The 13167-nt window shown below is 46.5% G+C and overlaps 1 protein-coding gene across 2 annotated transcripts in view; it reads left to right on the plus strand.

Moving 5' to 3' along the window:
* BCAS1 (brain enriched myelin associated protein 1) overlaps nucleotides 1–13167 on the plus strand; it is a 36240-nt gene that overhangs the window by 7658 nt on the left and 15415 nt on the right. Inside the window, exons 3-8 of one of the 2 annotated variants that reach the window (XM_053993297.1) lie at nucleotides 88–605; nucleotides 5524–5676; nucleotides 6172–6216; nucleotides 8912–9052; nucleotides 12001–12036; nucleotides 12374–12574. In XM_053993297.1, the coding sequence (XP_053849272.1) occupies nucleotides 88–605; nucleotides 5524–5676; nucleotides 6172–6216; nucleotides 8912–9052; nucleotides 12001–12036; nucleotides 12374–12574 (1094 nt within the window). The remainder of the gene's footprint in view (nucleotides 1–87; nucleotides 606–5523; nucleotides 5677–6171; nucleotides 6217–8911; nucleotides 9053–12000; nucleotides 12037–12373; nucleotides 12575–13167) is intronic. The other variant, XM_053993298.1, reaches the window with a different exon arrangement.

Consider the following 13167-nt stretch of genomic DNA (forward strand, 5'->3'; position numbering starts at 1 on the left):
GGGGTCCCCGGAGTGCTCTCCCCCCTCGGACCCAGCTCACCCCGGTGCCGGTGCCCGTGGGTAATTCCCTCTCTCCCTGTGTTGCAGCGGATGCCGGCGCGGCCGCGGGCCGGGACAGCGCGGCCGTTCCTTCGGCGGAGCCGGGCCCCGGCGCCCGGGCGGGCGAGCAGAGCGGCGGGAGCGCTGCCAGCGGGGCCCTGCCAGCTGCCAGGCCCCGCTCCCCGCTGGCCTTCCCCTGGGCTGTGCCACGGCGCTCTGAGGAGCCGGCGGCGGCTCCAGCCCCCCGAGAGGCCGCCCTCGATGCCGCCGGGCTGAGCAAAGCCCCGGGTGAGGGCGCGGAGGGGCGCGGGGCGGCTGCGCCCCACCAGGGAACCCGTCCAAACCCCGGCCAGGCCCCGCTGCAGGACGTCGAGCTCGCGGGGACACCTGAGGGACAGGATGTGGCGGCCCCAAAGGGCGAACGAGTGACGCTCTTCGACAGGATCTTCAGGCTGGAGAAGGGCAAGGGAAGGACAAGAGGTGACCCTGAGGAGGGAAGGCAGGGGCTGGACGTTCCCGACGGGAGCATCGCGGCCGGCGCGCCCAACGGGGTCCCGCTGGGCAAGGCAAGTGCTTCCGTAAAAATAGGCATTAATTTCGTTTTCACTGATGAAACCTCTTGGGAACGTTGGCAGAGTGGGATGACTCTGTGTGGGGTGGGAATGAACCAGTGTTGCCCTTAAAATGGCCACAGGTAACACCTCAGGGTGGAGGTGTGGAAGATGAGCCTGTGGCCACGAGTGGAGCTCTGTCTCATGACTAAATCCTGGCCTCCAGTTTAATTCAGTTTATAATTCTCCGAAAGCTCCAGCTGCCAGGAGGAACAGCTGCCAGCTGCAAATGAAAGCAAAAATACCTGAAACTAAACCAGCTTCTTGTGCTTTAGGATGTTGGAGTTTGACACTGGATGGTTTTCTAAAACCATCCAGTTTTGTGCCATTTTTAAAATAGTCCTACTTCTCAAGCAATAGGTGCTGGATACCCTATGCATCAAAATAAGGAATATAATGCAGCAAGGATTTTTGTACTCCAGCTTATTGTGATGTTTTAGTCAAGGAAAAGTGGTTCATTAGAAATGATTTTACAGGATCAAAACGTGATATAAGAAACTGTGGATCTTAACTGAAAGAGCACGCTGGTCAAAGGAGCTGGAAGTTAATACGAGTTTAGATTTTACACTTCCTGCCAGATCTGATGTCAGCAAAGGTATAATTTTCAGATAATTAACTGCAGAAAAAGCCCATCCTCTGAAAGGGAATAATGGTGTAAATCTGAGTTCTGCTGGAGAAGTGGAACGCAGGAATTGGTGATCAAATTGAAACCCTGTCTAATGTCAGGAACAGGAGGGAAAATCCAATGTGTAATTACCACTTTAATAACTGCTTTTATTGGCCAGTTCAGGCTTACAAATAAGATGGTGATCACTGATGCTTTGGGTAGTGCTGAGCTTAACTCATGGGATTCTCACTGCTTACACTGCCAGCAATGCAAGTTGCCCCAAAATTCTTTTATTTTTAATCTTTGTCTTCTTTATTGTAGACCTTCTCAAATTTGAAGATCACATTTCTTGTATAAATTTACACATTGCAGTGCTTTTCTGAGGGCTCATTTTTGAGCAGGAACAGTTGCATTTGTCACCCCTGCCCCTCAGGAGTGCTCCCATCACTGGCGTTTCAGGCAGCTCGGGATGCACATTTAAAGAATCCTTAAAGGCATTCAGCACCTAAGCAGAACAGGGTGGATCATTTGAAATGAATCCTCTGTTCAGGGCACACTGGCACTTCTGTGTTCAGCCTCTTAGAATGAAGCTTTTCAACACCCCGAATTCCTGCAGATATTTTTGACTGTCACACACAGCGAGTCCTCCCCGTGGCTTGCAGGAGTTGTCTCTTGTCGCACCAAATGCCAAATTCTCATTTCCTATTTTGCTGTCACTGCAGCGACACTGCTTTCATTTACAGAGTGGGGAAGGTCACAGCTGGTGCTGCTGAAGGAATGCTGTGAAAGTCTAAGGAAAGGACACTTTGGAGCAGTTTTAACTAAAATTCAGAGTTAAACGTTGCTGGGAGCAAACAGTCCTGTTGAAAGCTCAGGTGAGGCAGAGCTTGATCAGGGACAGAAGGGAATCGAAATCGTTCTCCCAGTTCAAACAGGGAAGCACTGCTCATCCAGATCAAGCTTTCTTCTATCAATAACACCTGGATTTCTTATGAATTCCTACTGATGGGCAGTTCTGCCCCAGTCCCCTCGTGCCCATCTCCATCCTGGAGGTGCCTGATGGGAATAACCTGGAAATCCCAGGCACTGCTGAGCTGAGGGTGGTGCTGGGTCTGGCTGGGAGTGCCTGCAGGATCCCAGCAGCTTTTTGGAACCCAGGAACGTTCCTGAGGACAGGTCTGGTTATCAAAAATGCCTCTACACCTCCTAGGTGTGTGCTTAAAGCTGCACCACGGACATCTTTGAGGAGTCACAAAATTGGGCTTCACTGTGTAAATAAATGACAGATCTGGATCACAGGGAGAGGGATTTTAAACTTCTGCTTGAATTTTTGGGCTATAATTTTGTCTTTGGTTCTTTCAGATATGAAAAGAAGGGGCAGAGAGGAGTTAAGCACCTTTTCTGGGGAAAATACTGCAGCTAAACAGTGCAACGTGTTGCCAAATTTAACTCAATCCCTAAAACAAAGGCTGTGGCTCTGCCTTGCAGCACAGTTGCCTTCTGTTCCCTCTGAAGTTCCAATTCTCCTGCAGGATGAGAGAATGACCAAGCCTAATTTAATTACTGTTACTGTAGTGACTACAAACTGTTACTAAATAATCATACTAGAAATCAAGATATCCCTGCCAACAGCTCCTCTTTTCTCTCTCTCTCTCTCTTTTTTTTCTTTGTGGATTATGACTTGTAGTATCTGTAAATGCTAAAAGCAAAGTTTCCCTGCACGGAGTGCCAAGACAAAACAAACAGCGTTGCTGGTGAGTAAGAGAGAGGCTCCACAGTTGTAGCTTAAGAGCTGCACAAACATTCTGTGTTTGCTGAGCCACTCTTTATTTTTGTGGTCTACAAAACTACATTCAGAGCGCAGCATAATTAAAACAAGGGCAGAATTCATGAATTCATGAAGCATTTACTATGTAAGCCAAAGAAAAGATAAATTATATGCCTGAAATGTTTCACTGAGCCATGATTCATGCAAACAAAAAGTGCTGGCAGGAATACATTCTTTTGATATGTTTGGGTTTTTTTTTTCCTGATGACTGAACTGAAACTACAGTACATTTAAGGTGTTTATTACCCCCAAATTTAGCTTCTCAAAGACACGAATTGAACATTTACATAGCATCTATTAACTCCTAATACTGATCTTCTGTTATTCCCGGGGTTTCTTTCATTATTTACCCCCAGGGCTTTGAGCAGGGAGCTGCCACAGAGGCTTTTGTGGTGATTTTGTGGCTCTGCAGACGTGATCCTGCAGGGCTGTGTGTTCTCTGTGCCTGATTTCTGTGCTGATGGCCCCAGCCTGTGCTCTTCCTGCAGGAATATTCCCGTGGGAGCACAGGATGGATCACAGCCCCTCTCCGAGGCAAGATTGAAGTGATTCTCTGTAGCCAAGGGCAGCCTCGGCTTGGGAGTCACAGAGAGGGATCCTCCAGCAGGGCAGGGTCTTTTTTTAGTGGGAAAAATTAGAATAAAAGCGTTCTAAAGAAGCTTTCCCTGTGCTGGGTGATTAAATACCACAATAATTGTATAATATGGATTACTTTATGTCACCAGTGGAAGGAATAGCCTTTAAATGCTTTAAAACCTCAGAGGGATCAGGACAGCTGGGTGTGGGGTGGGCAGTGCCAGCAGAACACAGGGAGTTCAAATGGGCACATCAAATGGGGCACATCTGAGCTGTGAGGTTGGAGTTCAGGGATTTTGGGATGGCCCCAATCCTCAGGGTCTGCAGTGGCTTTTTCTCCAGTGTGACTTTGTCAGGGAGATGTCCTGGATCAGCCAGAGGTGCTGGAAACAGCTGTGTGCAGCTCCCTCCTGAAATGCATCCCAAGGGCAGGGCTTGGGCTTGTCTAGAATTCCAAAAAGTTATTAAATCTGTTGATTTTTTTTTCTTGATAGCATCCAGCTCTAAAGAGTTTGATGGCACCAAGCACTTGGGCTGTGAAGCTGGTTTTGTTTAGCAACACATCAGCCTCCTCCTCCTCCTCCTGCCTCAGTTGTCCCTTGAGCACCTGGAGCAGAGCCAGCATTTTCCATGGCACCAGAGCTCTGTGTGTGCCACCCTGGGCTGGCGTGGCCACGCGTGTCCTGCATGGGACAGATTGTTCCTGGGGCCACTCTGGGGCTGGCAGCTGCACAGAGTGGTGTGTGAGACCCTTCAGTGGCCTGCTGAGCCTTCCAGCAGTGCTCTGCTGCTTCCTGGGCCAGCTTGCAAAACTGGGTGGGTGGGGAATGACACACGAATCCCTTCTGGCATTTCAGTGTCTGCTTTAACTCCCTGTGTTCTGCTGGCACTGCCCACCCCACACCCAGCTGTCCTCCTGATCCCTCTGAGCTTTTAAAGCATTTAAAGTCTATTCCTTCCACTGGTGACATAAAGTAATCCATATTATACAAATTATTGTGGTATTTAATCACCCAGCACAAGGAAAAGTTCTTTAGAATGCTTTTAATCTAATTTTTCCCACTAAAAAAAGCACTGAGCTATAATGGGCTAGTTAGGGAAAAATACCTTTGATGCCACTTAGGCACCCTTTGCTGTCACTCTCTCCTGCACAACACTTTTGTTGAGCTTTCCTGTGCAGGCTCAAGGCAAAGCTGGCCAAAATGGAAGGTAAGTTCAGTGTGAGAGGTGCCAAACTCTCCAAAACTGGTTCAAGAAGTGGTTTTTTAGAACCTGACCCTTGTCCAGGTGTCTAAACAGAAAACAAGTACCTTAATATTGCCTTCTTGTGAGTGCTTGAGCACTGGAAAACCTTTTGGGGCTCTGGGAATTGTAATTCCACGAAGAGAAGAGGCAGCTCCATCTGGCTAAGAGGAATTACTTTGATTTGTTGCCTTTTTCCTTCTTTTAATGTGTGTCACGTTTGTGTTTGATAGATAAAAATGATTCCTGGCGTGGCAAAATAGAGAATCAGAAGCCATCTTTGTATGGTGCACTCAGACACGGAGCTGGCAGGGCCAAAATCTCACCATTTGCTCCCATTTTTCACGAGTTCAGCCCTGAAAAGAGAAAAGTGGAGTTTGGGACTCGCTCTGTGCTTGTTGTGGCTGAGAACAACGTTCCCCCGAGCAGCAGCATTGCTGAATGTGTGAGCAGAGAGGGGAAGGAGAGGGATAAATGCTGGATTGTTCTGCCCGTGGGCTGGGCAGGAATGGTTGGAATTGCTGTTGTGACTCCCAGCAAGTCACAAAAGCCACTTTTGCATTCCACTGGGAATCAGGCAAGCTGGCACTGAGCAATCTGTGCCCCCTTTTATTTTTTAGGAGCTAGATGAGTGCAGCCAAGGGGAGCTTGGGCAGGACTCTGCAGGTGAACAGGGCCCGGCTGCTGCAGCACCTGGGAGGGCACAGGCAGAGCAGGACAGTGCCCAGGCAGCTGCAGGACAGGGCTCAGTCATGAGCTTCCTCAGAACACTGGTAAGTTCTCCCTTTCCTTTCCCTCTCTTTGGGTTTCAGTTGCTTCCAAAAATCCCCCGTGGGATTGGAAAATTGGTATAAATGATGTAAAAATGGATAAATAAATGTAAAATGTTCTCTGTCTTGGGGGGATGAGGAGGGGTGTGGGGGGGACAGTGAAATGATCAAGTGAGTGCCACCTGCTCTGCAAACTTCCACTTCTACACAGATCTTTAACTGTCTCAAAGACTTTCTGCTTGATATTCCTTTTGTACCACCTCTAAAAGTTCATTTTTATTAACTGATTGTAAGCTTGAATAGTAAATATTCAGGTATTTTTCATCATAGCCATTACATTGTTCTCAAGGAATATTTGCATTATCAATTTTCCCACTTGAGGGAAAGCAATATTTGTATTTTCCCTCTGTGCAAATAAAACCTGCTGATTTCAAACTTATTTTTTTGATCCTTTGAAAGGCTGGGTTGAGTGACTGTTTCTTCTCAAATTCTTTTAAGGTCTCCCCAGGCAAAGCTGAAGCCAAAAGTGATTCTGAAGATAAGGTAGGCAATTCCTTGTTCATTGGTGGTTAGGTGTTTTTCACACAGGGATTTCCTCTTCATTTTGTTGGGTTGTTTTCCCAACTGATGTCATCATTTGAAGTAATTTCAAATATTTTTCCCCTGGATAAATTGAAAAGGAAGAGACTAAGCAGTGCAGTTCTTAATATTGTATGTTACAATCAAAATCTGTTGTGTTTTCTGCAAGCTTGGTGATGACTGGTGACACTTTCGGTTGTTTCTCTGACTTGTCCTCGATCTAAAATTTCAGTGAAAACTTTGAGTCCACAAAAAAAAATTACGTTTGCTCGTAGAACAGTTTTCCTTGTGACTTGGAAAAAACTTTATTAAGAAACAAGCAATAAAACCCTAAAAACTGAAGTGTTTTCCCCATGCAGATATTAGCCAAAATCCCAACATTTTTGAGTTTTCTCCTGTTTGTTTATTCTTTTGTGCTATTCAGTGTTCAGTCTTTGCAGCAAGCTTGGTGACTACATGGGGGATTTAATTCTGAATAACTCTGAAAATTATTCTCAACAATTCTGAATAACTCTGAAAATCATCAAATAGGGTGAAGTTCTTCTAAGTGATGCAGAAAATGCAGTTATTCAAGTGCTCTGGCTCAGGGAGACTGGCAGCTCTTCCCAGAGGTGGTGAACAATCTGCTTTGGATGGAAACAATCCAGCTTGGAGGGAAACAACCCCATTCCCTTCCCTGACTCTGTCAGCTGCCCCTGTGCCAGGTGACTGCTGGTGCTGCTGTCATTTGGGCACGAATATTCTGCGTGGGTTTGGTTTGCCTGGCACACCTGGCAGGGCAAACAAACCCAGGGGACTTGCAGGATGTGCAAACTCCTTACAGGAGATTAAGTGGGAGTTCTCTTTTACTGGGAATTCCTTTATCTGATATGGCATTTGTACTTTAATAAAGGGGAAATATGTCGAGGAGAGTAATTTATCAGCTCCCAGGTAGAAAAGCTGCAGATTTTTTAGCTGATAGGAAATAATGTGGGGTTTTTTTTGTCCCCAACAAACAAGTGAAGTGTGTTAAAGGTAAAGCTTTGCTAAGTGAAGTTTTTCCGAGTGCCATGGGGCTGTTGGGTGCCTGCTGTGCTTTCAAATCAGAGAATCATGGAATGTCCTGGAGCTGGAAGGGACCCAAAGGTTCATCCAGCTCTGGCCCAGCACAGACCCCCAACAATCCCACCCAGAGCGTTGTCTAAACACTTCTGGAGCTCTGGAAGGTTTGGAGCAGGGAGCAATCTCTGGGGAGCCTGGGCAGTGCCCAGCACCCTCTGTGGGGGAAAAACCTCCTGTTTCTGTAGGGTCAGGCTCTTACCAGTGCTGGCTGCAGCTCTGTCAGCTGCTGGGCCACGTGTGCTGCCAGCAGCCAGGCACACCCTCCGTGGCCACCCCTCTGCTGCCTTGTGCAGGCTGAGCTGGAGCAGAGGCTGGGCAGAGCTACAGAATAAAGCAGGGATTTATTCCAAGGATCTCCTCCATGGATCCACCTTGGGCAGCACCAGAGCCCAGCCAGGGCTGCAGCCAAGAGGAACCAAAATGGTCCCAAAATGCACGAGCGCTCCCGGGGGCTCTCACTGGGATCAGCTCTGCTCCATTTGCACCTTGCAGTTCATTGTCCCATTCCAGCTTTAGCCCAGGCACTCCCATCCTGCTTGTTTTTCTCTCTCCAGCCCACGCTGTTTGTGCTCCTGGGCCTGAGCTTTGGGTCATTTGTCCTTGGTGCCCAGCTGGAGCAGGAATTGTTTTGTCTCCCTGCTCTGTGCACAGAGCTCACCATCCCCTGGTATGAAGCCCAGACCCACCCACTAAAGCAGCACAGAATGTGAAAAATAGAAAAGCCAAAACCTGAGGCATCACCTCAAGGGCCATCCCTCGGTGGCTGTCCCTTCCTCTGTGCCCACACCAGTTCAGAGCCCAGTCACACCTGCTTGGGCAATTCCTACAAGCCAAGAGGCTGTTTGGATGAGGTCTGCCCCAAATCACTGACCTGACCCTGCTGTGGCAGACCCTGAGCTGATCCTGGGTCACTCTGTGTTCAGGAATTGTAAGAATTTTGCAGGAAAAAGGGTCAGTTTTGCTGTGAGAATTAGTAAGGAATAATCCTTCCTCCTCCTTCATGCCAGGTAATCCAAGGCATCTTCCTGCTTTAAAGCCTGAGACCTTGAACAATTAATTAATTAATTTCAAGGACATTAATGCAAGCTTGAAATATTTTAGGCAGTGTATATCATGAATATTCACACTGCCCTTTTCCTAAATAATGCATTATATAAGACATTTTAAAGTCCCTATTATGCTGCAATAAAAAGACTGAGGGATCCTCCAAAGATTTATATATTTCCCTGTTTTAAAATTATAAATCCTAAACTGCCTCTTCATGACTTGAAAAGGCAGATGTTTGTGGGATTTAGGTTTCAATTTAGTGGAGATTTTAGAGGGAAAGTTGTGGTTTAATTTGGAATCAGGTGGATTGCCTTGGCTTTTATTTTGCTGCTCGTGTGAAAGAAACTTTGAGGAGAGCTGAGAAATCACTCAGGAAAAAAAACCCACAACTTGTCCAGGGCTAAGAGGGAATATTTTCCTTTAATCCCACATGTGTGAGCGATGGAATAGTGCCTTTGATAAAGCAAATATCTGCACTAAACACTCACCTGCACCTGCTGTTGTGCACAAGGGCTCCAAGGCGGAGAAGGGCCCTGGGGGACAGCCTGGCCCGAAGGCAGCGGCAGGATCCCCCTCCAAAGGAGCCAAGAAAAAGAAGGCAGAGAGCCCCAGGCTGGGCCACAGCACCTTTAGCAAACTCTTTAGGCACAAGGTTGGTATGGAGCTCCAGGAGCAGCAGAACCCTGAGAAATCACAGCTGGCTCCTGGCACAGAGAGAGAGGAGTTCTTTCCCAACATCTGGCCAGATGTGCAGAGCTCTGGAAGTCCTTGGGAGAGCATTTCTGTGCCGGGGGATGGGAACCATCCTGAGCTGCACCTTCCTCTCATTGGGCCCTCTGTGAGCTCGGGGTTCTGGAGCAATTCCTGGAACAATTCCTATAACAATTCCTATAACAATTCCTGGAACAATTCCTGCCAGTTACTAACATGGACTAAACACCCCCATGCCACTAAAAACCAAAATCAGAGGTGCTGACAAACAATGAATTGTGTAGAGGTGAACAAAGCCTGAAATCAGAGAGGCTTTGGAGCTCAGCCCAGCCACAGTTCAGGTTTTATGTCATTAATGTTACACCAGAACTTGGCTAAAATTGGCATTTTGGGGCATCTGATACAGCACAGAGGAGGCTGGAACTTGGAATTTCCTGCAGAAATAGGGATTTCTCTCTGCAACCAAGAAAATTAATTTATTTTAGTCCTGCTTTAGTTTGGAGTAGAAAAAAAATCTGTGTTTGATTGGGTACTTTAAAGGGCTTAAAATTACAGTCAAGCAAATGGCTGTTTCAGAGGACATGAGCTTTTTTTATATTAAAAACCAGAAATCACTGAAAACTTGTGGTCTCAAGCTCTGTATTTGAAGATTTCTGCACTCTCTGGAGATAACCGTGGCAGGGAAGCAGAGAATTGCAGCTTTTTAACCCAGAGAATGCAGAAGCAGAGACCCTTCCAGTGGGGGAGGAACATAATTAATATTTAATTCTCCCTCCAGACACCCACGTGGAATTTCTGGTGAGTAGGGGGCTTTATAATCAAGGGCATAGGCCATCCTTTAATACATTTTAAAACCAAAAATGTTCTTTCCACTATCTCATTTCTGAGAAAAAAAAAAGCCATTTGCATATTACTGAAGGAATAATAATATTCAAGTGTGCAGTTCTTGCCAAAACCTTAAATTTGAGATCTCTGCTTCATTTCTTAATAAAATTAAAATATTATTTACTTGTTAATAATGAATTAAGGCTTCCTGGTAAAAAAACAAAACCTGGCTGGCATTTTTTAAGATGCAGTTCCAATAATTAATCTTGCAATAAATTGTAGTGAGAAAATTCCCCAGAATATTTCATGGAAGTTTAAAGAGTTTTTTGTCTGGAGTGACAACACTTATCTTGAAGGAATGCAAAAGCAGTAAGTTTTTACACCAGTAAAATCTTTCTTATAAAATATCACTTTTAAAGTAGCTTTTTCTTGTTTCTATGTTTATTTTCATGGTTTTCTTTCCACATCCAAAATACAGAAGCAGGAGCTGAGATATCATTTATGACTTATTAGGAATCAAGGAGAGGGATTAAAATGGTGCCAAATAATTTGCTTGTAAAGGCTGATTAAAAGTGGGAATTCAACTCAGAGCAGGGATGTGACAGGCAGGCCCTGGAGTAACCACTTCTAGTAAAAAAAAAATTAAAATATAGTTTATATCTTTAAATTCTCTCTGCTTTCCATGCTGTATGAATTAGATGAATAGATAACCAATTCCTTTATTTGAAACAATGATTTTAATAGATATATTTGTGTTTAAACACTTCACTGTCTCCTCTGACAGTGCTTTCTCTGCATGTCCAAAATACATTTCTCTACCTGAATCCAGCTTAGATTGGCTGTGAGTTAACAGCAACATTGTTTTTCAGGCTCCTGTGTTACAAAATCCTAACTCTAAAGCAGCTTGTGATGCTCTTCCCATCCATGCATATTTGCCCTTCATTCCATGCTAATTTTGCATATAACTGTGCTGCTTTATGGAGTTTTCCCTTGGAGGAGAAGGGTGAATCCCTCACTTGCAGCACTAAATGCTGAAGGCAGCTGTGGCATCCTCCCCCTTGTTCTCACCTCCCGTTCTGGATGTTGTTTGTCAGAGCTGACCACAAAAAAAAAGTTCTTGGCTCCTGCAAAATATCTCACCTGCAAAATATCTCACCTGCCCTGCAAAATATCTCACCTGCCCTGCAAAATATCTCACCTGCCCTGCAAAATGTCTCTCCTGTTCTGTGGAGAACTTCCCAAAGCCTGCCCAGGCTGCTGGAGCCTGGCCCCAGGCTGTGGCTGGGTGGGTTTTTGTACAGCTCAGGTCATTCTTCAGTGTGAGCTCTGCTGGTGAGGGGTAAGAGATGCAGGTAATGTCCCTGGCCAAGGAGGGATTTAACTGGCTCCTCCTGGGTTTGTGTATTCTGCTGAAATCTGGAGCCCCATCGCTGAATGTTTGTACTAAAGGAAATCCCACCTCATGCCCAAAAATAGGAGAGAGGCTGGGTGGAACCAGCCCCCAGCACCTGCAGAGCTGCAGCTCCTGCCCCTGTTCCAGAGCCAGGGCTGTTCCGTGCCCTGGGTTTCCAGGATTTTGAGTTCTGCCCGTGTTTTGGATCCCAGAAATCCAAGCCTCCTGCTGGAAGGTGATGGGAGCACATCCCTGATGATGGTGTGGGATTCCCATGGAGAACACCCAGCTCTGTCTGTGAGCACTGGAAGCTGCAGACACAGAAAAGTCTGTAATACCTTTAAGTTCTCTGTAATGATTTACCTGAGCTGAATGGGGATGTGAATATGGGAATATGTATATAAATATACATATTTTTAAAGAACAAGTTGAGAACTACAGGCACAAAGAGTGCAGCACCAGGCTGGTGCAGGTAAGAGGATGGCACCTGGCATTCCCTCCAGCAGCCTCCACTCTTCCAGGGATCAGTTTCCATGGCTGCAGGAGCCAGGACTTGCACACACAATCACTAAAAATAAAATAATTGGTGACACAGACAGTTGCTGGCCTGTGGAACTGCAGTGCTGCCGTTGCCTCAGACAGACTCATCTTTGTGTTTTGTTTCCCTTCAGGCTGCAAAAGAACCCCAGCAGACAACCAACACCAAAGTGAGTAGGAGGGGTTGAATTATCTGTGCAATGCAGGAGAAGGGGAATTCTCGCTGGCATGTTCAGTCTTTAAGGGTTTTAGTTTCTTTATCTGTGTTCTGGGTTTGCTGTGTCTGCAGCAGAGAGGCAGGGATGGAAGGGACGGGTGGAAGGGCAGGGGTGGAAGGGACGGATGGAAGGGCAGGGGTGGAAGGGATGGATGGAAGGGCAGGGATGGAAGGGATGGGTGGAAGGGCAGGGTGCAGCTGAGCAGGGAAAGGTGGTGCTCACCTGCCCCAGGTGATGGCTGAGCGTGCTGGATTTGTTCCCCACAATATCCATGTCCTTTCACTCCCAGAGCCCTGAGCAGCCTCCTGTCACCTGTGTAAAAGCAGACAGAAATGTCCCTCCCTCCCAAGAGCCGCCGGCCAAGCAGAACCCGAAAGCGCCGGAGGCCGCGGCCCCTCCGCAGGGAGTGACCCCTGAACCCCCCCGGGAGGCCACCAAGGACAAGGGCTCGGCCACTCCTCTGCCCCTGAGCAAGCTCTTCTGGAAAAAGGTACTGGGGCTGGGAGCTGGGCAGCTCCGTGCTGCCACTGGAGTTCATTCCTGCCAAACCCAGCGCGGGCAGCAGCTGCCACGTGTTCAGCATCAGGGCATGAATTTATCCGTGGGAGTTTTCTTGGTTTTATGGAATCAGGAATGTTATTCTCTCTCAATTCAATGCTTCTGTTAAATATCCCCCAGAGGTCGCAGTGTTCTTTACTAAAATGTATCATTAATAGAGATAAAGCTCTAAAACCTTGTTTCATTTCTTTGCTTTAAGTGTCTGAAAGGCTGGGATCAGGGAGACTATTCTTACTCAGCAGGAAATATTCTGTGATAGAGAAGATCAGGCTTTAATTTGGGGTCTCAATTGCTTAGGAAGACACATTGTTCCTCAGGTTAAATAATGATTTTAACTTCATTTAGGGCTAACTCTAAAAACACGATCCTTATGGTTTATAAGCTGAAGTTTATTCATTTTTAATGTTACTTCATAGAAGGGCTGTATGAAACTTCACTGAGTCACTGGATGTTAAATAACTGCTTTTCTGAGCTTCTGCTCAAGCTCAAATCCCAGAAATTTGCTGCTTCCAAACACCCAGATGC

This window comes from Vidua macroura, chromosome 17 (genome assembly GCF_024509145.1).
Source record: "Vidua macroura isolate BioBank_ID:100142 chromosome 17, ASM2450914v1, whole genome shotgun sequence".
Taxonomy (NCBI): domain Eukaryota; kingdom Metazoa; phylum Chordata; class Aves; order Passeriformes; family Viduidae; genus Vidua; species Vidua macroura.